Below are 26662 nucleotides of genomic sequence, written 5' to 3' on the forward strand. Positions count from 1 at the left end.
TAAAACTGTGATCTTTGCAGATTTCACGCCCAACAATAGCCACTATTTTACTTACTAGATTTCTCCCTCTGTACCTTCCATGTTTGCTTCCTTGTCCAGTAAAAACCCGGAGAACTCCAAATCTGGAACACAATTTTCTGTTGGCCACATTCTCACCTGCTATGCTCTTTAAATGCTAGAAGGTAACTATAAAACTTTCAGTTCATCTCAGACATTTGCTTATTTCTACCTTGTAAATAGTATTTGCCTCCAAAGTAGAGAAACACAAATATGTGCTTGCATTGTTAAGCAGGAGCCTTCAGGGCATTTATTTTGAGCAGATCAATAAATAAATACATATGAAACGAACCGAACATGTTCTCTCTGGGTCCTTATTTGAGTCATTTATGGACCCTCTTTAATAGAAGATAGTCTTCACTCTGAAGGACTGCTCTGTCCAAACCTACTTGGAAAAAAATTCTAAATCTTCAGAAGAGTCAACACCAAGGCCCAATCAGTGTTTGGATCTTGGACAGCGGACCAAGCAGGCACACAAGTCAACATCTTCCCACTACAATGAGAAGTATAACATAGTTACACATTTTATGTTTAAGTGTTCATTATTTTAAAATTTGCACTATCTATGTGTGGTGTATTAGGCTATGCACATCTCTGTTCTCTCTTTTTCCTCTTCTTTGTGCTACAGTATATGACTTTCTAGTTCTCACTGAAGTGGTGGAAGGAATGCATTGGCTTTTGAGGTTTGTTTGACTGAATCCAGAATGCCTTGGATGTCTCACTTTTTTTAAAAAAAGAGAGAGCTCTGAATATAGGCGAAAGAGGACGAACTTTTCTTTTTGAACAAGGATCTTCATCAAGCAAAACCACGGAACCAGTTGATCTCGGATTGTGGTTAATTTCAGTTACAAGCAGAGGACTCCAGGATCACAACTCCATCTGCAGGTAGGAGATGTTTGAAAGATTGAGGGTTGGTGTGATTGGCCCAAGAAAAGTGATGTAAATGAGATGGAGCTGTATCTGTGGTAACAAGGATAAATAACAAAGGCAGCTTCTAGCAGGAGATGCATCCTTCAAATCGATTGCTACACATCTACACAATGGCTTGAAAGCATCCCTACATAAAGCTGAAGTCTGCCACCAGCCTGAGCTCTGCCCCAGAAAAAAAAAAAAACTGCAGTCATATTCCTGGTGCTGGCACAGCATGTGTGAATTAGAGCTCAAAGAGAATCCCCTGCTCTGGAAAAGACAGTGGTACATTCCTCCGATTATGAACCTCCACTAAATTGGTTGCTGTGCGTTTAATTCTAGTCCCATCTTTCAGAGCTTTCAGGTCCTGTGCAGCATCTTTCCAATTAGCCCAGGTTTTCAGAGACAGGGGCCTCTCCGTTTCCAAATAATTAGGAACCACAAGACACAACAGCTCATTCAGCTATTTGCCTCATTTGACAAGCAGGAAGACTGCCCAGGAGCACAAGCAAGAGCTGAGCTGCAGAGGATGGATGGCGTCGGTGGCAACAGGACTATGTCTTACAGTCGATGGAGTTACGACAGGTACTGTGCATCACAATCTTTACGTTCCCTCCCACCTCCTTCTTCCACCACCGGGGAAGAAGGTTTGACATTAATAGTTGGTCATTCCTTAGCAAAGGTTCAAGTCTTCTGCAGCTGTCCTACTGAAGCAGTTCTGGGTTTAGAAATGGAAGGTTATCACTTTTCTTTCCTTCCTTCCTTCCTTCCTTCCTTCCTTCCTTCCTTCCTTCCTTCCTTCCTTCCTTCCTTCCTTCCTTCCTTCCTTCCTTCCTTCCTTCCTTTGCTTTGGACATTAACAGGAGCTGGCAACACCAGATTCCCTGTTTTTTTCAACTTGTAGTTCCATGGGAAAGTCACCCTCTTCAGCCAGGTCCATCAGAGATTGGAAAGTTCCTGGAGATGTGCTTGTTTTTATTATCCCACAGAAGTGGCTTCCCCAGAACTAAGTGTAAAGAAACGCTGCATGCTCAATTGTGAAAAGTGTTATAGCATTTAATTAGAAAGTCATCTGTAGGCAAACTCAAAGGGGACAAGTTGGTGAGATTTTCTTCATGATCCTTTTACAAAGTCTCCTTGAAGCATTAAGGTGACCTCCCCCTCAAACACTAACCGTATTTCTTTTTGGAGACTGTTAATTATCTTGCAACAAGCTATCATTCCCCCCCCCCAATTGGTTTCCTTCCTACTGCATTATTCCAGCGTCATTTTTCTGTTATAGATAATAATGTGGGTACAAGTTGAACCATACAAATAATTGAATTGCAAGACCTTGGCAAGTGAAGTGTCAGACTCCTTTTAAAAAATGTAATTGCGTATGTGTATTAGGTTGATATGCCTACATGTTATTATCCCCAAAGGACAAGCAATTGATGGACCGTAAAAGGTAAAATCTGAACATGGAAGCACTAATTGCTGTGTGTCTGGATTGACGAATGTGGGCTTGGTGGTCATACAAAACCTGGCAACAAACATTTTGTGCAATTAAAAAAAGTAAATGAAAATACATAGTAGCCGATGCTTCTTGTAGTCTTGTTCCATTATATCCTGTATGCACTGATTCCTTTTGATAAACAGCTAGTTGATAACAGCAGCACACAAACGTGTTTTATTGTAGCAGTAGCCTTTATTTAACAATACTTTAAAGTTCAATATGTTCATTTACTGTCACAACTGATACTGGCTGAAATATGAACAACATTATTTCTCCTTCCATCACCCACCTTTGTTGTGAAGGTCAGGACTGCTTGCTCTCAGCTCCTAGTTTGCAGATTCGTTTCAGGTCTTGGGATTAACTCCAACAATTTCCAGACAGATTGAGAATGATCCTAAATTACCCTAAAATAATGCGAGACTGAGGAATTGTAGAGAGCTTTTTGTTGCTCATTAAAATTATTTTCCTACAATTATTATGATGGACCACTACTAATAACAACTGGCCTCCCAAAGGCCTGGGATAGATAGCTGTAGCAATGGGAACTCAAAGAACATGTTGCAACTTGAATAATAAGATCTTAGTGTTAATGGAAGAGTATCTGCATTAGCATTGAAGTACTTACTACAAGGAATAAGCAGATTCCAAGCTTGTTAAAGCATCAGCAGATGTGGAAGATGTTAATGTTACTCGGGATATTTGTCTGCAAGGTCCCATGTTATTTTTTCCTCTGTCTAGAAGACCGTACAGATACCTCAAGTGCAAACGATGTAGTTACATTTTATATTACACATGCCACATATAGCTATACAGTTGTTTAGATTTCTTTTTCCTAAATAGATTGGCTTACTCTTATGTAAATTGAGAGTTGTCCACTGCAATAATCTTACTCTTGGATATTTCTGTCAAAAACATTTTCAAGGTGTTCAGAAGTAGGCATTTTGCTTGTTAATGTTGCATAGATTTTGCAGATAAATACTTGTATATTTTCTATATATTTCATAACAGTTAAATATTGATTGCAGAGAAACAAGGGTAGCATATAAGCCAAGTGTGGTCTACAAATACTTTTTTAGTGCCCCTAGAATAATGTCACTTTTTCAATCTCCATAGCCTCAAAACATTGAGTCCACTTGGGTCCACTTTTGAAGTGTGGCGTTTGAAATGTCATTCAGGCCTAGTGGAACCCTCTGATGACAGAAGTTATACATCCCTGATTTATTGTCTGAAATGTAGACTGGCATCTATTAGCCATCTTTGACTTTGATATTAAATCGGAGCACATGTTCTCTCCCCCTCCCCTTCTCTCTCCATTGCTTTTTAGACTTAATTCAAAAATTAGCACATTAACCAAGCAAAATGATAGTAGTAGTAGTAGTAGTAGTAGTAATAGTAGTAGTAGTTAGAAATACACAACTAGCCAAATATTTGCACAATTTTAATGCTAGCCCAATGCCATTTTTTCTCATTTAGTTACTGCTTCTCATTGACTGTTATCCTTCACCTTCTTTTTTCCTACTGAGTCTTTCATTCAGTGTTTAGTACATATAGCAACAATCTACCATTAGTACATATAGCACATAGTACATATAGCACATTAGTACATATAGCAACAATCTACTATCAAATAAACAAAAAGCTCCATGACTATATTGGGGAAAATCCATTATAAGGAATTTACCTTAACCCAGTGGTAGGATTCAAATTTTTTTTAACTTCCGGTTCTGTGGGCATGGCTTGGTGGGCATGATGTGGTTTGGTGGGCATGGCAGGGGAAGGATACTGTATTAAAATCCTCATTCCCTTCCCACCCCACTAACTTGCTTTCCAGCTCTGTTGTCCTGTGCAGGGCAACAAAAGAAGACCCAGCCAATCAGCTCAGACTCAGGAGGCAGAGAATAGATGGTGGGGGACCAGTCAGAGGTGGGATTTGCCGGTTCTCCAAACTACTCTAAATTTCCACTACCGGTTCTCCAGAATTGGTCAGAACCTGCTGAATACCACCTCTGCCTTAACTCCTGGATCCTATGTACATATTCACTTTTTTCCCCCTCACTCCATCCTCACCTATAGTATCAGGCATTAATTTTAATTTAATTAATTTTAACAAGTGGATTCTTAAATCATCATCATCATTTTTTTTTCAAATTTAGGAAGAAACCTGAAAAATGCCTGGCTACCTCAATGAACAAATGTGAACAACAATACAATTAAGAATGGTTGTTATGAATGATGGTTAAGGCAGTTACATTAAATCGGAGTGATACATGCTGCTTATTCCTCCTTTTTTATAATACACCTTTCTGTATTGGTCAGTTCCAATTTCTATCAGAATAGTTGTCAATTGAAAGGAAAAATTACAAAGATAAGAGGCCACAATTCTCTAAGTATTTGTCCAAGTTCTACATGACTGATGTATATGTGTCTACTTTGTAAAAGTGTGTTCTTATGGCATTGGAAATAGTTTTGAAAAGTGCATTTTCAAAATATGAGAAGTGCTGTTAAAAGCAAGAGCATCTTTATTTTTATGGGCTGCTTTTTTTTTGACTCCATTAAGACTTGGCCTTCAGAGTCCAAAGACATGTTTTCATTGCTGGGAGTGCTTGAGAAAAGTGGGGTGGTAATTATTATTGGTTCATGAGTATTATATCTGTTGCTATGGATGCACAGAAAATGGAGGAGGAGAGGTTTTTTTTTATTATATACTTGATTCAAATATGAAATGATCAACTGTGGAACAAGGCCTATCTCATACTTGGACTGTTGACTCAAGAGCATTTCACAGTTGCTAGTTAAGGCTTCAGGGCATGTATCAATGACGTTCATACTACTAATCAGAAACGTTCAGCTCCTTGATAGTGGCAAACCATTAGCCATTTCCACAAAACAGATATTAAGGATCATTATTTTTTTAAAAGTCTGCTGTAGGAAAGAAGGAAACCATTTTAAAAGCTGCTGTAGTACTGCACCATGTTTTTTTTCCCTTCTAAACAAGAAAACTAACAGGGAAGGAAAACTAGCATGGATCTGGGAAGGTGAATGGATAAAAATACCAAAAGAAGGGTGGTAATGATATTAATTATAAGAGGAACTTAAAGGAATGAATAATGAAGAACTAAAAAGGGAGCATTTGACATCAGAAAAAAAAACATTTTATTACAATCATTGACCAGATTTGAACAACATAACCAGATAATATTAATAGAATATAACAAAGTTTAGAGGGAATGAGATAAATACAATAGTATAGTGAAATTGAACTGTTCCTAGTAAAGTCCTGATGGATTTTGACAGTTTTTAAACAAAATTAGATGACATTATAAAAGAGTACATCTTTCTGATCAGCTAAAAGCTAACAAAAGTTAAAGGAATCAGTGAAACCTGAATACTGAGATAAAAACAATGCAATAAGATTGTAATAAAATTGACCATAAAGAAGTACAGGGGCTGCTGTTTTAACAGCTGCTGATTTATAAGCATTTGAGATTTTTCTGGACTTTTGCTCCCCAAAGTGCAGTTTGCAAAATATTACAGCATGCAAATATCAGGCCACTTTGAAATTTTGGTATGGTAATTTGACAGAGCGATCTGGCAGGCTTGTGTATTGACTTGATTACCTAAATAGACATCATTGGGAATTAGGCCATTCTCCAATTGTTGTTCCATTTCAAACTCTCATTGTCTGATGTTCTTCCTGGGTGAGTCATACCCCATGATGATCAGGGTCTGAAGAGAGAAGCTGCAAGTAACATAGATTCTTTTTCAAGCCCCTTTCCTTAATTATCCAGATGGTTTGCTATTTGATGTCAGCTTCTATACACAACTCCATGGCAAGATTGCATCTACTTTGTTAGAGGGAGGTGATGAGGATTCTTGAATAATATTTGAAGAAGAAGATATAGTTTAGTGCACATTTGCTGCATCTTAAAGCAGCAAGGAGACTCTATTTATCTTAGAACTATTTCTCCATTATTAGGAACATACATTTTGCTTTGTCCTTGGAATGAAGTATATGAAAAAAGCAGGGCCAACTCTTATACTTGATTTGCTAGGTGCACCTGGGGCTGATTGTTGTTCATAGGTTGTTCAGTGAGCAACTGGTTGAACACACACTATTCTCATCCATTGATTCTTATTCTCCCGTTGGAAAAAATAAATTAACACCCTCTTCCTTTGGATAATCCTTCAAGTATTGAAAGACTGCTATCATGTCTCCCCTTTACCTTCTCTTCTTAGATATTCCTTTAACCATTCTTCATAGAATTTTGCTTCCATGCCCCTCATCATCTTTTGCACTCTTCTTTGCACTCTTTTCTATTCCTCAGCATATTTCTTTTATTATGAAGACCAAAACTGGACACAGTATTGCACCTACAGTCTGACCAGTGCAGCAAAGAGGCAAACTATCACTTCTGTTGATCATTCTAACCTAATATTGCATTGGTTCTTTTGGAATTTCTAGCACACTGCTGGCTCTTAATTAATTTATAGTCTGCCAATATACTGAAATCCTTCCTACGAGTTCTATTGTGAATCCAGATCCACCTATCTTGTAGGAAGAGGAAGAAGAGGAGAAACAGGAGGAAGAGGGAGAAGGAGAAGAGGAATGAATTGTTGTTGTTGTTAATCATCACACAGTCAGCCAAATGTTCAGACTGGATTTGGCATTTTTTGTCTACCTATCAAGATCTTACCAAGAACCTGGGATAGACAGATGTGGATGTTTGATGGAATTGTAGATATGGTTGCAGGGTGGAAGCTGTCCCCGGTAAAACCGCCTTTTGCAATTGACAGATGGCAAATTTGTCAATGCTAATGGTGTTCAATTGGTGCTCCTGTTGTTTTGGGATTGCACCCAAGGTGCCTATCATTATTGGTACTAACCTTGGCTTGCCTTTGCCAATAACAGATAACAGATAACCAGAGTTGGGAGGGACCGTGTAGGTCATCTAGTCCAGGGGTCCCCAACCACCGGTCCGCGGACCGGTACCGGTCCGTGGAACAAGTCCTACCGGGCCGCTGGTTTGCTGGGCGCCGCCATCTTTTTGATGAAAAAGTGCTTCCGGTGAGCTTTTCGGTAGAAAGCTCACCGGAAGCACTTTTTCATCAAAAAATGCGGCCAGCGTTCCAGTGAGCTTTTCTGGGTAGAAAGCCATTTCTACCCAGAAAAGCTCACCGAAGCGCTGGCGCCGCCATCTTTTTGATGAAAAAGTGCTTCCGGTGACCTCACCGGAAGCACTTTTCATCAAAAAGATGGTGGCGCCCAGCTAATGCCGGTACCGGGCTGCGCCATAAAAAAGGTTGGGGATACCGGGCCGCGGCATAAGAAAGGTTGGGGATCACTGATCTAGTCCAACCCCCGCCCAAGCGGGACAATAGTCACTCTATTTCTATTTGTAAGTCTTTGTATATTGTTATCTTCTCCAGTTCTTTCTCTTCCACTCTCCATTCACTGCCATGTCCACGATCCAGACTTTTTTTCTGTCTTTCTTATCAACAATTGTTATGTTGTGGCAGGTGCCTGTCTATTTGAATTCTAAACTCCCAGAGCAATTTAACGTTAACATTTTCTATGACTTTCTCTATTTTATGGTACCACCAGTCCTTGCTTGGAGGCAAATGATATTCCTTGCAGATCTCCCAATGCACCAATGTTGCTGCTTACCACTCCTTGTAGGCAGTCTGTGAAATCTTCTTTCAGCAGCTTACCAGGTGTCCACTGTTTCTTCAGCTTCTTTGGACTGGCGGTTGAAGGAGGATTATTATTATTACTACCTGGAATGGTCTGCTTTTCACAAAACAATGTGGCTGCTACTAATCACCTTGTCCCTTTCTAAATGCCTGCAAATCCACTGTTTGATTGGGTTTTTTTTTCCCATAAAGTTTTCCCAGATACAGATGTAATACTGACTGAACTGTAGTTTCCTGTATTTGTAATTTCCACCAGTTCTTTCATTTCAGTTTTTTCACTTCTCATCTAAGAAACCTCTTCAGTTCTGAAGTAATACTGAAGAGCTGAAAAAGCTTCTTGGATGAGAAGCAAAACATCTTCAAAGAAAGAACCAAGTAAGTCCAGCTGCCTTTTGGAAAAAGCAGTTTTGGGACAAGCATGACTTGGATGACTGAGAATCTCCATAGACACCAGTTCTTTTAACACCCTGGAATGCAATTCATTTGATCTTGAAAGGTAAAGTTCATTCGCAGTATTTAGTTATTCTCTCATCGATTTATTATCTAGTTTGACCTGCATTTCTTTTCTGATGGTTGTGCAGCTTATAATAGGTTGAACTACTTTTTCCTTTTGTGAAAAGACAGATCCAAAATAGGAATCAAGCAGCTCAGCCTTCTGCATGCTGTCTGAAGTGGTGTAGGGTATCCTGCCTAAGCAGGGGGTTGGACTAGAAGACCTCCAAGGTCCCTTCCAACTCTTCTATTCTATTCTATTCTATTCTATTCTATTCTATTCTATTCTATTCTATTCTATTCTATTCTATTCTAAATAAATACATTAGGATATATGAGAAAAGCAATATTCCTTTTCCTGCCACTACATTGACTTATCACAACATAATATGTCATAAGGCAATTATGTAAGAATGTTGCTGAGTTGAAACGCTAGATTTGGTTCCAACAGTCCAGGGAAAATCCTCCTTTTCTCAACTCTGTGCTGTAGAATTGGCTGTGTAGGATACAGAGGACCAAAATCAGAAAATGAGTTGTTGTTTTTTAAGGATGGCCTTCTATTCTGATTGAAACCCGTAGTTGTAGCTACAGGTTAAAAAGTCACCTGGGATTCTTTAGATTCTATGGTGAAGTTGTAGAATCCATTTGCTGGTTGGTGAGATAATTTGGCAAACATAATCAGGTGGAATATGATAGTGTAGTTGCTGTGGATACTGCCTGATTTCTGGATAAGGTATTTGTTATACTTCTGTACTTCTCCAAGAGATCTCTCTCCTTCACGGTTTTCCTTCTGTTCCTCTTGTCTACATAAGAACCACTTGACCAGCAGAGTTGTACATCACAAAAAGGAACAGTAATTGCTCACCATATTCTAAAAGTGTTGGATCTAAACCAAAGAGTACATTCTAGAATGCCAAGGGCATTTTCTCATAAATTAGGTCATTTTGTTCATTTCCCCCCCCAACATGAATAAAGCAATGGATTCTACAGTCTCCAGAATTTAATGTGAGCCATTCTTGAAGTACATTAACAGGAAGCTGACCAAATAAATACTAACTGCTTCATGAATACATATAGTCATTTCCTGAAACCATGCTCCCTTCTGGCAAGAGTATAAATGCTGTCATTATCTAGGCACAAAAGGTACCTGCTTGATTTTCATTGATCTTAATTTCCTTTTCCAGTAGTACCCGTTCTTACAGGAACAAACTGAGTAGAAGCTGCCAAGAAGCATCGTTACAATAAGAGCTATTACAGATCTCACTCTCTCTGTGTGTGTGCTCTTTTTCAGTCCCTGCAAATGTTTTCTAACCTTTGATAAGGAAGTGGGAACTGTAATGAAGCTTGCAGTTCAAACAAGACAACAAAGAATGAAAACTCTGGAGCAGAGCTGAGTAGCAATCGCAATAGCATTTAGATTTATATACCACTTCACAGTGCTTTACAGCCCTCTCTAAGCAGTTTACAGAGTCAGCATATTGCCCCTCACAATCTGCGCCCTCATTTTACCAACATCAGAAGGATGGAAGGATGAGTCAACCTTGAGCTTGATGAGAAGTGAACTGCCAAATTGCAGGCAACTGGAAATCAGCAGAAGTAGTCTGCAGTACGGCATTCTAACCACTGCGCCACCATGTCTCTTTACCTTTGATATTTGTTTGCAGGGATCAGAGCATCCCACACCATAGCACTGTCCCGGATCTTTGAAATGCTCCATTATTACCTCTTTTTGTATGTCACTGCCAGTGGTGGTATTCAATTTTTTTTTACTATCGGTTCTGTGGGTTTGGGTGGCTTGGTGGGTGTGACAGGGGAAGGATATTGTAAAATTCCCGTTTCCTCCCCACCCCACCCCACTAACCTGCTTTCCAGCTCTGTTCTCCTGTGCAGGGCAACAAAAGATCCAGCTGATCAACTGGGACTCAGGAGGCAGAGAATAAATGGGGGAGGGTCAATCAGAGGCAGTATTTGCCGGTTCTCCAAACTACTCAAAATTTCTGCTACTGGTTCTCCAGAACCTGTCAGAATTGGCTGAATACCACCTCTGGTCACTGCCTTTCTTGATCAACCTTATTTCAGAGAGCTTTTGCTGCCATAAGTGTTGAATTAGCATTTATCTTTCTGTGGTTGCCATTAGCTATCTGTGTATCACACTAATATTATACTAAGTTTTAGCTGTCCTTTTAAACATACCATTAAATTTGAATCCAGTGCTTCTTTGAAATGATCTTGTCAGTGCAACCTGGAAAGGCAGAATGGAAATATTTTCATTTAAAAATAATAATAATAATATGTGATCCCCACTTAGCTGCAGGCTGATTGCGTCCTCAGAAGCCAGCAACTTAATAAGTGTTAGTTGGCCTTTTCCCACAAATGAGTTATAATACTCTATACATTTTTAAGTTGGCAAAAATAATATTCAGGTGAAATTTGCTATACCCATTATCAATCCCTGTTCTGCCTCTATTGCCTCTGTCCACTTCCAATTACCTGGCAGATGAGGTGGAAGTGGGGAAGGCTTTTAAGTCCCAAATATGTGCATACATGTGTGTGTGTGTGTGTGTGCGTGTGCGCGATAGCAGAACAACATAACAAAGTTGTAAGGAACCTTAGAGTTCTTCTAGTTCAACTCCTTGCCCAAGAAGTAGACCCTATACCATTTCAGACAAATGGTTGTCCAATCTCTTCTTCAAAACTTCCAGCGATAGAACACCCAAAACTTGTAAAGGCAAGTTGTGTTCCACTGGTTAATTGTCCTGATGGGAAATTTCTCCTTAGTTTTAGGTTGCTTCTTTCCTTGATTAGTTTCCATCCATTGCTTCTTCTCCTGCCTACAGGTTCTTTGGAGAATAGATTGACCCCCTCTTCTTCATTGAAGCCTTTTAGATATTGGACCATGTCACCCCTAGTCATTTTTTTTCATTAGACTAGAAATAGCTGAGTTTGCATACACACAAACACGCATTGTATTTTAAAATTTATGTTTTAATATATTATTCAATGATTCAGGTGTTCACTGATAAAGTATTACAGTGGAAATGTACAGGGTGATAAATATATCTGCTAATTATGATATAATTCCTATAAAGTCCTTGTTATTTCCTTGAAACATAATATTTACCTTGAGAAGATAATGAGCATATGTTTTGCCTCTCTTTCTCTGTTATTTCTCTGATTAAACATGATTGTTTTTCTAATATATACCAGAGTTCTGGGAAAAAATGCTGCTGAACTTTGTTTAATTACCTTTAGATAATACTGAGATATTTTCAACATTCACTGTAATTAGGTATAGCTGAGGCTATATTTTCATGTTATCTTTTACGACCTTCCCATTGTATCATTCTCATCCTTGTTTATGCCACATAGAATTTTTTAAAAAAACAAAATTTGGTTGAAGTTGGACTCAAGCTGAATCACTCAGAATTAGAAAAGAATATTTCTCTATCTGCTTATTGTCTGGGATACTGTCTCATTTCCAGCAAACACTGCATACGTCATGCAACCATTTTAAAGCCAAGTACATGGAGAAAAGAGGGAAATTACAACCTGGGACATAAAGCTGATTCAAAAATAACTTCTTACTAGATATACTGTAGTAAATTAAGCACCTCCTTCACCTATGCAGCAAAGGTGGTATTCTGGAGAACCGGTAGCGGAAATTTTGGGTAGTTCGGAGAACTGGCAAATGTCACTTCTGACTGGCCCTGCCCCATCTATTCTCTGCCTCCCGAGTACCAGGTGATCATCTGGGTCTTCTTTTGTTGCCCTGCACAGGAGAATGGAACTGGAAAGCAGGTTAGTGGGGTGGGGAGAGAATGGGATTTTGCAGTATCCTTCCCCTGCCATGCCCACCAAGCCCCGCCATGCCCAAGCGATGCCCACAGAACTAGTAGTAAACATTTTTGAATCCCACCACTGCTAGGCAGTGTATCTTTTCCTTGAAAACAAAACAAAACTAAAAGTCCAACTAAAAGTCCAACAAATTGTACAATACATGCTTGAGAGATGAGTGACTATATAAATTAGGTAGATAGATGATAGATAGATATAGATGATAGATAGACGATATAGAAGTTAGATAGATAATAGATGATATAGATGTTAGATAGATAATAGATGATAGGTAGGTAAATAAATAGATAGATGATAGATGATATAGATGATAGATGATAGATAGATAGATAGATAGATAGATAGATAGATAGATAGATAGATAGATAGATAGATAGATAGATAGATAGATAGATAGATAGATAGATAGATAGATAGATAGATAGATAGATAGATAGATAGATAGATAGATAGATAGATAGATATAGATGGATAGATAGATAGATATGAGAAGTTCTTCTCAAGTCTATGCTGAAGCCAAAAATATCCAGAGCAAAGAGGATCTGTTTTTTCCCCTCTCCACAACTTTTGTGCAACAAGAGTTATTTTTATAGCCTGTGTCTCATTTTGATATCAAATCCATGCTGTTATGTTCAGAAGGTCGGGCTCATAAAGACGAGAGACTTCAGTTCAGTAACAACAGCTCTTTATTTATCGGCAGGAGCAAGTCTAAAATAATAGCAGCCGCGGCGGCTCTTTTATAGAGCTGGCCGCGGCTTGGCGGCTAATGACGCTGCTTTAAGTCTCCCACACTTGGTTTTAACCAATCGCGGCAGACTCTTAGCGAGCCAATCATAACTGCCCTGGCTGTCCAATCAGGTCGCGGTTGCAGCGGACCAATGGGAATGCAGGCTTTCAAGTCTCTGAATATGGAACACATGCTAAGTTGACTCTGTTACTTACAGCTACTTCTGTACTTTTTCCAGTAGGTAAAGAATGGCAAAAATTGCTGCCCTCCTTGGAACCTTCTCTAGCAGTATTATATCTTTTTAAAATGTGCAATAACCAGAACTGCACACCATATTACAGATGGCGTTCCGCCATGGATTTATGTTAGGTCTTATGATATTAACAACTAGATTATCAGTACTCTTTCTTATTTTGCCTCCTGCACTATTGGACTTTTTAAACAGTGGATGCACCCTGTGTCAGCCTCCTACCTTGATTTTCATCAACCTCATCAGTCACGGCTAGCTCTGATCACATGTTTCTATGAGTAGTTAGGATTTTTGACACCAACATGCATCACTTTACACTTGCTTATATCGAATGACATGTGCCATTTTTTAAATATATATATTTATTATTTACATATATAAATATTGAACACAATGTGGCCTTCCTGGTATTTCCTCTGTCATACATACTGGAATAAAAGACAGATAACATGCATACTATTTATATATTGCTAGTTTTGTACAGTTATTTTTGACCAATATACTCATTTTGGTACATATATAATCAGGGGTGGGATTCTACCAGTTCTACGCACCTATTCGCTAGAACCGGTTGTTAACATTCTAAGCAGTTCGGAGAACCGGTTGTTAGAAGAAATTACTGGCCTAATCCTGTAAGGAAGGCAGGAAGGAAACATTCTGGGGTTGCTTACAGAAACTGCCTCTCCATTAACCTTATTAAATTCTTGACAGGACTAGACTTCCTGTCTCAGGAACTTATCTGGAGTTCTTTTCCCCTTCTTTGCTGGTACTTTGCTTGTGTGGAGTGACCATTTAAAGTTACAATGGCACTGAAAAAAGTGACTTATGACCATTTTTCATACTTACGACAGTTGCAGCATCCTCACAGTCATGAGAGGCCAGGTGAGGAGATGCATGCTTCGATGTGAGTGATATTGAGTTGGCTACACCCAGCCAATAACATGACCACCAAGCCATATCCACCCAGTCACATGACCACCAAGCCACACCCACCACCTAACCCACGCCCACAGAACCAGTTGTTAAATTTTTTGAATCCCACCCCTGTATATAATGTTACATTCTGGGTCTATTTAGCCTAATTTATTTACGTTCTGACTCCCACCTCTCAGTTTCAACCATTGGTAAAATCTGTTCTATCTATCATAGTATTCTGTCTCCTCTTTATTTTTTAGTTCTAATATTAATCTATCCAGTTCTGTGCAAACCAGTATTTTGATGTCCATTCCCATAGCATAAAAATATCCCTTTGGAGATCTTCACCATGCTTTATTGTTTTTATTTTTTATCATGCTAAACAGTGGTGGGATTCAATTTTTTTTACTACTGGTTCTGTGGGCGTGGCTTGGTGGGTGTGGCAGGGGAAGGATACTGTAAAATCTCCAGTCAGAGGTGGCATTTGCCGGTTCTCTGAACTACTCAAAATTTCCACTACTAGTTCTCCAGAACTGGTCAGAACCTGCTGAATACCACCTCTGATACTAAATGATCTACAGTAGTGTCATCAGCAGAAATTGAGTTGGTGGTAAATGTTGTTGGGAACCAAGTTTCCTATTTTAGCACTAGAACCTTGGAAAACGACTCGAAAAATTTCCATTCTTGATTTAGGTTTTACTTGTCCTTCTGGAATGGAGCTAGTATGGTTAAAGTGTTGAGCTTGTACAAGGGGATCCAGATTTTAGTTTACATAAGTTTTTTGGATGACTTTGGGACAGTTATCGTTACAGGATGGTGATTGTGGGGGAACAATAGGAGAGGATACCATGTCACCCATCTTAAACAGTTGTATGAAAAGCAGAATGAAAATATATCTCTCCGTGCCACTTTTCTGCAGTCTCTAAACACCAACTCTTATCCTTTGACAGGATCTTGCAAGTCCCCATTCAGAGGGAGGAGCAAAATGTTTAGTCTTCATGCCTTTATGGAACAAGAGAGGTTATTGTTTAATCTTTTAGTGAACTGTCATTTTGCTGAATGTACAGGCAGCTCTCCTTTAGCGACTGCCTCACTTAGTGACAGTTTGCAGTTACAATAATGATGAAAGAGTAACTTTATGCTGAATCCTCACATTTATGACTGTTATATATCAGTGCCCGGGTGGTGCAGTGGTTAGAGTGCAGTACTGCAAGCTACTTCTGCTGCAGCCTGCAATTTGGCAGTTTGAATCTCACCAGGCTCAAGGTTGACTCAGCCTTCCATCCTTCTGAGGTGGGTAAAATGAGGACCCAGATTGTTAGGGGCAACAGGCTGACTCTGTAAACTGTTTAGAGAGGGCTGTAAAGCACTGTGAAGCGGTATATAAGTCTAAGTGCTATTGCTATTGCTATATCTAAAAAACAAAAGAAAACCAAAGAAAGAACATAAGCACAGTCACAGTTTTACTTGGGGATCACTTTGCTGGTCCAAGTTGTGGGTGGCTAAATGAGGACTACAGGTAATCCTTGACTTAAAACAGTTTGCTTAGTGACCATTCGTGGTTGCAATGGAACTTTAAAAAAGTGACTTATGAAGATTTTTCACGCTTACGACTGTTGCAGTATCCACACAGTCACGTGATCAAAATTTAGACTCTTGGTAACTGACTCATATTTATGACCGTTACAGTGTCCAGGGTCACATGATCACCTTTTGCTACCTTCTGAGAAGCAAAGTCAACAGAGAAGCCAGATACATTTAACAACTGTGTTATTAACTGAACAATTACAGCGATTCATCTTGTTCATTCACTTAACAGCTGTACCTGAATATGCAAATGACCTGTGTTTCAGATCTGAAAAATGGAAGTCAGGGTTTCAAAAAGTTAAGTGAATAAATGACATACAACAGACACATGAACATACAGGGCAAAAGGCTCATGAAATGGGAATTTGTATTATTATTTTTTATTTTTTTTATTTGATTTGATTTATCAATCGCTTGCAAGATAATAGGTATAAGTATAAACATGAATAAGAATACAGGAAATAGGTACGAATAAATGGGGACAATAGGACAGGGATGGGAGGCACAATGGTGCACTTATGCACGCCCCTTACAGACCTCTTAGGAATGGGGTGAGGTCAATAGTGGATAGTTTGAGGTTAAAGGAGTGGGGGGTTTGAGGATGTAACAACAGAGTCAGGTAGTGCATTCCAGGCCTTGACCACTCTGTTGCTGAAGTCGTACTTTCTGCAATCAAGTTTGAAGCAGTTTACATTGAGTTTGTATCTGTTGTGTGCTCTTGTATTGTTGCGGTTGAAGCTGAAGTAGTCATTGACTGGTAGGACATTGTAGCAGATAATTTTGTGCACTACGCTTAAGTCCAACCATAGGCGGAATAGTTCAAGATTGTCCAAGACCGAAATTTCAAGCCTGGTGATATAGGGTATTTTGTTGCAAGCAGAGGAGTGTAGTACTCTTCTCGTGAAATACTTCTGGACTCGCTCAATTGTATTAATGTCCGATAATACAGTGCGGATTCCAGACTGAAGAGCTGTATTCGAGTATTGGTCTAGCAAAGGTTTTGTATGCCCTAGTTAGCAATTCAAGATTTCCAGAGGAGAAGCTTTGTAAGATTAGATTTACAACTCTTAATGCCTTTTTGGCAATGCTGTTACAGTGAGCTTTAGCACTTAGATCATTAGAGATGAGTACTCTGAGGTTCTTGACAGAGTGAGGGCCATCAATGAGGTCGTATCCGCCTAGCTTGTATTTGGTATATTGATTTTTTTTTTTTACCAATGGGTAGGACAGAGCATTTGTTGGTGGAGATTTGGAGTTGCCAAATGTCAGTGTTTAAGTGGTGATTTCTTTAAAAAAAAATTAAAGAAGTTTGTCTACACAAACGATTGCCGGTAAGGCAATCAAAGGAATTGTAACAAGGTTCTGTACTGCATTGCCAGTACAGACATTGCTCTCAAGGGGGAAGAATTAATACCATCCAACAATGAGAATTGTTTCCTTCATTAAAGGTTGTCTTTAATGAGAAGATTCTCTCAATGGCCCCCTGAGTGCAATCACAAGGCTGCTATTTCTTGCCTCTGTTTTAGTTATTTATTGCCCTGAGGCCCAAGAAGGAGGGATGTTTAATTCTATGTTGTTGCTATTGGTGATTATCTGCCCAGGCTGGTCAGTGCTTTGGAAGTATCTCTAAACATACTTTCTATTCTGGATTATTCTGGGGATGGGGAGGGAGAAAAGGAGAGGGTGAGGAAGAAGGATGCTTGCTTAGAATTTAGTGAGGGGGCTGAGCATTTCTATCCAAACTGCCAGTAAACAGCAGCCAGACAGAGATCATCATTCCCAACAGGCTGATTAAATGGCTCCAATTACTTGAGGGATTTTTTTTTAAAAAAATAACGTCTTGTTTGTTTTCTTTTTACTTGAGCGTTCATAAACACTATATAAAAGATTATTAAAAATAGGTTTTCAATGCTTGAATGTTGCCAGCAATGTAAATTCATTTTCTACTTTAAAGGTTAAGGTAAAGGTTCCCCTCACACGTATGCACATAGTCGTTTCCGGCTCTATGGGGAAACGATGTTACAAAGCCAAAGAGCCAGTGCTGTCTGAAGACGTCTCCCTGGTCATGTGGCCGGCATGACTAAACACCAAAGGCACACAGAATGCTGTTACCTTCCCACCAAAGTGGTCCCTAGTTTTCTACTTGCATTTTTGCATGCTTTTGAACTGCTAGGTTGGCAGAAACTGGGACAAGCAATGGGAGCTCACTCCGTTACGCGGCACTAGGGATTTGAACTGCCAAACTTCCAACCTTTCTGATTGATAAGCTCAGTGTCTTAGCCACTGAGCCACCGTGTCTCCTTATTTTCTACTTTACATTTCCTAATATAATTATAACAGGTTATTAAGTTGTGGGGAGAGTGATTTTTGATGTTACTGTTATTTTCTAAAAACAGGAGTAACTCCAATGCAACTAACCCATCTCTATCCACCCCACCCCACCCTAACCTAATCTAACCTAACCTAACGTAATCTAACCTAACGTAACCCAACTCAAGTCAATCAAACTCAATTCAATTCAATCCAACCTAACCTAATCTAACCTAACCTAACCTAACCTAACCTAACCAGCTCAGTCTAGGCAGGCAGTTTGAGTAGCTCAATACAAACATATGTACTATTTGCAGCTAAGTTAATATTAGTTAGTAAAAATAAAAATGGGTCTTATTTATATTCCCCAAAAAAGAAAAAAAATGAATTGAACATTTATTCATTGATACTGATGGGTATATAACATAACTTGTCTAAGTAACAAATGGTTAAACAATTTAAAATGTTTTTTAAAGTTTAAAATACTTTTGAAAAGGAATAAAATAAGTCACAGCTACCCAAAAGCAGTTAAAAATAAAATTGGCATAAGTTCCATAACCACAGAAAAAATGCATAATAAAAACTATACAGCCCGGAGAGCTTATAAATTACATATTTGTTCTAGTCTGCCTCATTCTTGGAATTTCACAGTTCATGTGATGACAGCAATCATCTCAAGTTTTCTACAACTTTTATCTTTGGAGAGCTGAAACACCACCATCTGGCTTAAACCATCACCTTCTTACATGAAAAGCAAAGACTGAAATTAAATATGTAGCATGGTGTTAAAATGAGTATTTTTTTTGTTTCTCACTTTAACTTCACAGCTCTCTGGAGTGTGTGTATGCTTGTGTTTAAAGGACTTGTTTTAAGCATGTATGAATCTCATAGCATTTTAGACATCATGTCCCAAGAGATTTGTAGGGCTCCCACACTGGTTCTATTTAAATAAGACCTTAAAATCCCAGTCTTTGTGTTAGAGAGGGTGATGAAACCCTTGTGTGATGTTTTTGGCTCTATTGTTCTATTATGTAAGCCATGCAGACTGGTAACAAATTGGGGTGATATATAAATCAATTTTCCTCCACTTCATTTCAATTTTAATTTTGGCAATGATTTCTAGGGGAGTTAAGCATTTGAGTTTCATAAGATTTAGACTGGAAACTCTTATTAATGCTCTCCTATCCATTTGCAATTATTTGACCAAGTGAGTTTTGTAATGGTTTTGATCACATTATGATTTTAAATAGGGCTAGAAACCAGAGGTGGTATTCAACAGGTTCTGACCAGTTCTGGAGAACCAGTAGCAGAAATTTTGAGTAGTTGGGAGAACCAACAAATACCACCTCTGACAGGCCCTGCCCCCATCTATTCTCTGCCTCCCGAGTCCCAGTGATCGGCTGGGTCTTCTTTTGTTGCCCTGCACAGGAGAATGGAGCTGGAAAGCAGGTTAGTGGGGTGGGGAGGGAATGGGATCCTTGCAGTATCCTTCCCCTGCCATGCCCACCAAGCCACGCCCACAGAACTGGTAGTAAAAATGTTTGAATCCCACCACTGGTAGGAACCATCTTGATGGTGAGGCTTCTGTTGGAGGGCAAAACAAAACAAAACATTTGTAACAACTAATGACATGCTCATGTAATGAGCTGAAATTCTGGGAGTTGTATCAGTCTATCTGAAAAGCACATATGGGCAGCGGATCAAAATAGTAGACAACAAATACTTCATGGATGCTCTTTTTTCTTCTTCTCTGTTGTAAGGGAGGGTGTCCTTATATTAAACATTTATGGAGGGGAATCAAAGCAAATTGACTAAGTTCCCTGTCTTAAATCCTCAGACTTTAAACTCAGACTGTTAGCCTGAGTTTAAAGAGGTGCGATGGCTCAGCAGTTTAAAAACACTGAGCTTTGTCAGTTAGAAAACTGACAGCCTAGGTTTGAAACCAGAGCATCCAATGACAGGATGAGTTCTCATTACTTGTATCAGCTCCTGCCCACCAAGCAGTTCAAAAGTATGCTAATGCCAGTAGATACTTAGTGTGGAAGTTGACAGTTTTCTGTGCACCACGGCGTATAGTCATGATGGTTACATGACCACAGAAATGTTTTGGGACAATGCTGGCTCCCTCAGCTAAGAAATGGAGATGATCACTGTCCCCTAGTGTCAGACACGACTTGATAGAGGGTAGCCTTTATATTTACCTTTATTAATTGATGAAATGTTAAAGAAATACTTAGGAGTAGTTGAGGGACCTCCTTTTCCAAAATGCTTTGATTATCCAGAAAATGTCCTTGTGGCTGGAAAGTGGCTTCAGCAAAGCTGAGATTTAAGCAAATACCGTGTTTCTCCAACAATACGCCCCCCCCCCAAATAGGAAGACCCAGCATGTTTTCTAGGCATAAAATGAAATTAAGCCCCTCCCCCCAAATTTAGGCCAAGTTTAAAACATGCGAAATTGGGGGGGAGGTGGGGGGGAACTTCCTATTAGGAGTGCCCCGCGGGCAGCTACACCTCATCATCAGCCTCTCCTAACAGCCAATCATGGTGGAGCACAGAGGGCTCCCTTACCCCTCCCTTACCCGGGTCAGCAGGCAGGGGGCGTCAGCGTGGATGTCCAGCAGCATTTCAGCCGCTTCTCAGGCCTCCGTAGCTTCCACGGTTCCCACCAGTGCTCTCGCCAGCGCCGTCTCCAACAACAGCGTCTGAGTCGCTCCCGCTTCCCCCCCGTCCCCATAACAACAGGAAAAAAAAACATTTTGAGGTACCTTTGAGTGCTGTGCACTGCATTTTGGTTTAATCCCGAGCGGCTGGGTGGGCGTGAGAAGAGCCGAGCGAGCATCTCTGCTGCTGCTACCCTTGGTGCTCCAGTCTCGGGCTCTGCAAGTTTGCAAAAGTCCTGGTGCGCAGCCTGTTCCTGCATTCCAAGCACCCAGGCCGAGCTGCAGCTGTCCCTCTCTCACCAGCGCCATCTCCAATAACAGTGGCAGCAGCGGCGGGAACTCTGGAAGTTACAGAGGTGGATCCCCCATCCAAGAAGTGGCTGAAACGCTTCCACGGTTCCTGCTGCTGCTGCCGCTGTTGTTGGAGACGGTGCTGGTGAGAGAGGGACAGCTGCAGCTCGGCCTGGGTGCTTGGAATGCAGGAACGGGCTGTGCACCGGGACTTTGCAAACTTGCAGAGCCCGAGGCTGGAGCACCAAGCGTAGAAGCAGCAGAGACGCCGCTGGCTCTTCTCACACCCACCCAGCCACTCGGGATTAAACTAAACGCAGCACGCGGCGCTCCCAGGTACCTCAAAATCTTTTTTTCCTGTTTTACGGGGACAGGGGAAAAGCGGGAGCGACTCAGATGCTGTTGTTGGAGACGGCGCTGGTGCGCAGGGGGTGGGGGAAGAAATTAATTCACCCCCGAAAAGATGTCCTAGCCCTTTTTTGGGGGCTCAAAAAGAAATAAGGCCCGGCCTTATTTTGTGAGAAACACGGTAGTACATACACAAAGATCCGTTATTTATGAATCACAGATTTGCTGCTGGGGCAAAAGGTTCGGGTACAGACTAAAACAAAGATCTTAAATCAGAGCTCCCCAAAGGTTTGAAAAGGCTCCCAGTTTGCTCTTTTTAAAACAATATTAAAGTAACCATGGCTATACAATACAAGAATTTAAAAAAAAAGATAACAGGAAGTAATGGGAATGTGGAACACTGGTTAGTATTTGCAAAGCACTGTGAACCCCTTTCAGAAGAAAATACCGCTCAGAAACCCTCCTGGTGTCCTCTGGGTGGAACTGCAAGGTGCAGTTTTATTTCAGTTGCATCATTTTTATTTTTTTGTTTTGAAAGGGCTCCGATTTGTTTTACAAATCTAAGAAAAGCCCTATTTTGATTAAAATGGAAAAGGAAACTTGATTGCCAGATGCCTGAATTGATTAGTCTACAAATTTGAGATGATATTTAAAATATCAACTTGTTGGCTTTTGCCCTGGTAAAGCATGTAGAAAGGAGAGTAAATCAACAACATCCACTCGCCTCCTTCTGAATGGAATAAGCAGCAACTTATTAATACACATATTTGTTTAGAGGTTTAAGTAGTAATGAGTGCAGAGACACAATACAATCTATGCTCTGTGTCACAGTGCTATACTTCAATAAAGATTCCATGGAGATTTGGAAATATGCTGTAAAGCAGGGGTCCCCAACCACCGGGCCCCGGACCAGTCCCGGTCCGTGGATCACTCTGTACTGGGCCGCAAAGAAATAAAAATAAAAAATAAAATAAAAATGGCGGCTTTCTTCGCCTTCGGTGAATGCTGCTGGGATCAGGGATCAAGAACACAAAGGAGAGAAGGGGAGGGAGGAAGCAACCAAAGCCTGTCCTGCTCTCCGGCTCAGCGGCGGTTTCCTCCCGCCTCGTTCCTCTTTCAGTCGGTCTCTCGCTCCTCCACCAGCCCAGGAAGAAACTGCTTCAAAGAAGCCGGCAGGGTGGCTTCCTGTCGGCGCAGCTCCTCCGAAGCGCCCGTTCACCCCCACCCAGCCGCCCGTGGTTTAATCCAGTGCTCCGTTCTGCCTGCCTGCCTGCCTGCCTGCCTTCGTTTCTGGTTGTTTCAGAGCAGCTTCGGCTGAGAAAAAGAGGCGAATAGTTATTATTCTCAGCCAAAGCTGCTCCGAAACAATCAGAAACGAAGGCAGGCAAGCAGGCAGGCAGAACAGAGCACTGGATTGAACCGTGGGCGGCTGTGTGGGGGTGAACGGGCGCTTCGGAGGAGCTGCGCCGACAGGAAGCCACCCTGCCGGCTTCTTTGAAGCAGTTTCTTCCTGGGCTGGTGGAGGAGCGAGAGACCGACTGAGAGAGGAACGAGGCAGACACCTGAGGGATGAGGCTGAGGGAGGGAGGGAGACACCTGAGGGATGAGGCTGAGGAAGGCAGGGCCGAGAGGCGGGGCTTCTCAGCCATCCTGCAGGGACTTGTCCTGAGCTGCGGAGACAGCCGTGGGCTGCCACCGCCCAGCGCTCAGTTTTGAAGGCGCTCCTCAGCCAAGTGCAGTTCCTGAATCTGCAGCTGAAACCCTCCGTTTTAAATGTCCCAATAGAAGAGAATATCTGTCGCTCAGGGTTGCAATGAGGAGGCATTGGCGCTCCCTGAACTTGGTGGTTTGCTGGCAGACATTTTATTACCCGACTAGGTAACAACATCAGATGTTACCTAGTCAGGTAATGAAACGTCTGCAAGCAAACCACCAAACTCGGACTCTTCCCCCCCCCCCCCCGGTCCTTGAAAAAGTGTTTCTGTGTGAAACTGGTCCCTGGTACAAAAAAGGTTAGGGACCACTGCTGTAAAGAATAGATGCCACTGTTTCAAAGATTAGTAGATTAAAGATGTCAAGTCTCCTTTTTTGTGTGTGTGGGGGTTAGAATATGCAAGCCCGCTACCAAGACTAACCAACTCTTTGGATTACATCCAAAGTCACAGGAATAGAATCTTCTTCCTGGTCAACAGATGAATGGGGAAATGTCTCAGGCAATCAAGGAGTGTCTGCTGGGTGAACAAGGGAAGCGTTCTTATCCACCCTCAATTTTATAGCAAAAACAAATCAACAAAAGACCAACCTTTCTTATCTGTTAAAAATAGAATTAAAAAAATGATTAAAAATAGTGACCTTATCATGGTGGTTAGCAAGCATATGCAAAACTGTTTGTGCGGTGCATAGGATATTCTGCTTTTTTTTATCTGAGTGTGTCAGTCTAGTTGTTCCAGGAACAGAAGTAAACCTGGAATTGGTGGTATTTATTGTGTTCTGGATATGGTTCAGCCCAGTGGTGGGATTCAATTTTTTTTTATTACCGGTTCTGTGGGCATGGCTTTAGTGGGCATGGTGTGGCTTGGTGGGCGTGGCTTGGTGAGCATGGCAGGGGAAAGATACTGCAAAATCTCCATTCCCTCCCCACTCCTGGGGGAAGGTTACTGTAAAATCTCCATTCCCTCCCCACCCCACTAACCTGCTTTCCAGCTCCGTTCTCCTGTGCAGGGCAACAAAAGAAGACCCAGCCGATCAGGTGGTACTCGGAAGGCAGAGAATAGATGGGGGTGGGGCCAGTCAGAGGTGGTATTTGCCGATTCTCTGAACTACTCAGAATTTCCGCTATCAGTTCTTCAGAACTGGTCAGAACCTGCTGAATACCACCTCTGGTTCAGCCACCTAAGGATTAAAGTGGCATATTCTGGTAGGAAAAAAATGGAATGCTCCACAGAATCTCTGAATGCAGACTTCTACACAAGTTTAATGGCTAACTCCCAAGGTCCTTATACAATTAGACATTTGGAGCCTTTTATCAGTCCTGATTTTTGGACATAAAGTGAAGTTGGTGGTCAGAGTCAGGCCATAGATACCTTTCTTTCATACAGTTGATAGTCACAAATGAAGGTCCCATGAATACATGTCCCAGGATAATGTTGCAGAATCCAATCTGAGTCGGTCCCTGGGACCAGAGGTTTACACTTCCAAGCTTTCAGACTTGTGCTGGAGCCCATCCTCAGGGAACACCTCTTTATGTGCTTTGGGCTATTCTGTGTGTGGTGTCTATATGGTGCCCGTTGTATTTGGCTTTTTAGATGTTGATTGGGGTGTTGATGGCTGGTTATTAAGTTGTTGGCTGTTGTTTTCCTCCTGCTGCCAAATCTTTGGCTCCTAAGTACTTGATAAGCTGATGGTAAATCAGCACACCTGTTGACTTGACTACGAGCCTGTTGCCCAGACTTCAATCATTTCCCTGGCTGATTTTGTGTCTACTTGTCCAACAGTCTTAATAGCTGCAAAATGAATTGTATGTTCTTCTTCAGTGCAATGTGAGGCTACCAATGAGTTCAGGTCTCCTTGTCTGACCACTGTCTTGTGTTCTTGCAATCTGGTGGTTAGCTTCCTTCCCCATCTGTCCGACATAGTCTTAAGGCCAAATCATGCAGGGGATCTGATAGATTACATTGGAAGTATCTCTCACCTCGAAATGATGTTTCCAATGCACAATTGGTTCTCATATGGTAACCTCTAGGCAGTGTGCGATGCCCACTTGCAGATCCTAAAACTGCATTCTACTGCTTCCAAAATGTTTTGGATGCATGGCAGGGTGTGCCATGTAGTTGGTCTTGTACCTTGTTTCTTCCTTTCTTTCCCCACTGTGTTGCAGAGACAACTTGTAACAAATGATTGTGGGTACTGACTCGGCCTGAATTGTTTATGTAGGTATCTACTCTCCAGCTGTTCAGCTTGGGTTCTCACTCTGTGACACAATGTTCTGATGCAACTCTTTTTGTGTGACAGTGGATGGTTGTTGTTGAAATTCAATTGCGTGGAGAGTTTGTGGCCTTGTGATACTGAATTTCCATCTTCTTGTTTGTTGACAAGCACATCTAAAAATGGTTCAGGTTTTTTATATGTATGTGTATGTGTACATACATACATACATACATACATACATACATACATATATATATATATATATATATATATATATATATATATATATATATATATATATATATGGTATTCAGCTTTGTTCGGGTATTTTCTCATGTCATTATAGTTGTGGTTTTAAAGTTGTGGCAACGGTTTGGCAGAATCTCATCTGCCATCATCAGGCTTCTGTATTGTGTTCGTCAGACGAATACACAACACACACACATACACACATATACATATATATAAAAGAAAGAAATATCTACATTTATAAAGGCGTCTGTCTTGGTAATTCATGTATGCAGATGCAATTTCCTTGCTGCTAATGGAAACACAAACAGAATACTTTACAATGGGAGGAGTTCAAACATTGATGAAAATGACTGAGCACTAAGTAATCAAGTGTGTGACATAACCCTGAGAAGAAACAATTTGCACTATTGTGCTGGCAACTTTAGGAACTGAGCTGAATAGATTTGGTATTGGAGAGACTTATGAAGAGATCAACCAACCCCTGGGACTAAAGACAGACTGAATCAGTGGATTTCATTCAAGCTATAACACAACTTTCCAATCATTCAAATTTATAATCAGAACCAAACATGGCTTCTTATAATTCAACAAACTAGTAAGTATGAAATCTTGTTGTTAGATACCAGTCCTCATTGCTTCATTGCTGCTGTGTGATAAAATGCATTGCTTTTATGTTGCCACAACTGACAGCTTTTCAGATTATAAGTTAACATACCTGATAAAGGGAGAACTTCCTGCTGAAATGTGCACAAGTTTTAGCATTTTCTGCCTTTCTCATCCTACAGTCTATGGTAATATGCTGTGATTTTTTTTCACCACAAAATTCATCTTCTTGCAAAAAATGATGCTTGTTTTGCATATAAAAGGTTCTTGCAGAATCGTGTCAGTGTGAAGAA

At 40.7% G+C, this 26662-nt stretch overlaps 1 protein-coding gene across 3 annotated transcripts in view; it reads left to right on the plus strand.

The window, feature by feature from the left end:
- The first annotated feature begins 1411 nt into the window (after positions 1-1411).
- Positions 1412-26662, plus strand: part of TUB (TUB bipartite transcription factor) — a 119124-nt gene continuing 93873 nt past the window's right edge. The window contains exon 1 of one of the 3 annotated variants that reach the window (XM_026668345.2): positions 1412-1551. In XM_026668345.2, coding sequence (XP_026524130.1) covers positions 1496-1551 — 56 coding nt within the window. In that variant the 5' untranslated portion in view covers positions 1412-1495. Of the gene's footprint in view, positions 1552-26102; positions 26362-26662 lie in introns of those variants that run through there. The other 2 variants (XM_026668346.2, XM_026668348.2) reach the window with 2 other exon arrangements.

The sequence above is a fragment of the Notechis scutatus genome, chromosome 1 (assembly GCF_049901735.1).
Source record: "Notechis scutatus isolate UNSWTSFEM ecotype Mainland chromosome 1, rNotScu1.2, whole genome shotgun sequence".
Taxonomy (NCBI): Eukaryota; Metazoa; Chordata; class Lepidosauria; order Squamata; family Elapidae; genus Notechis; species Notechis scutatus.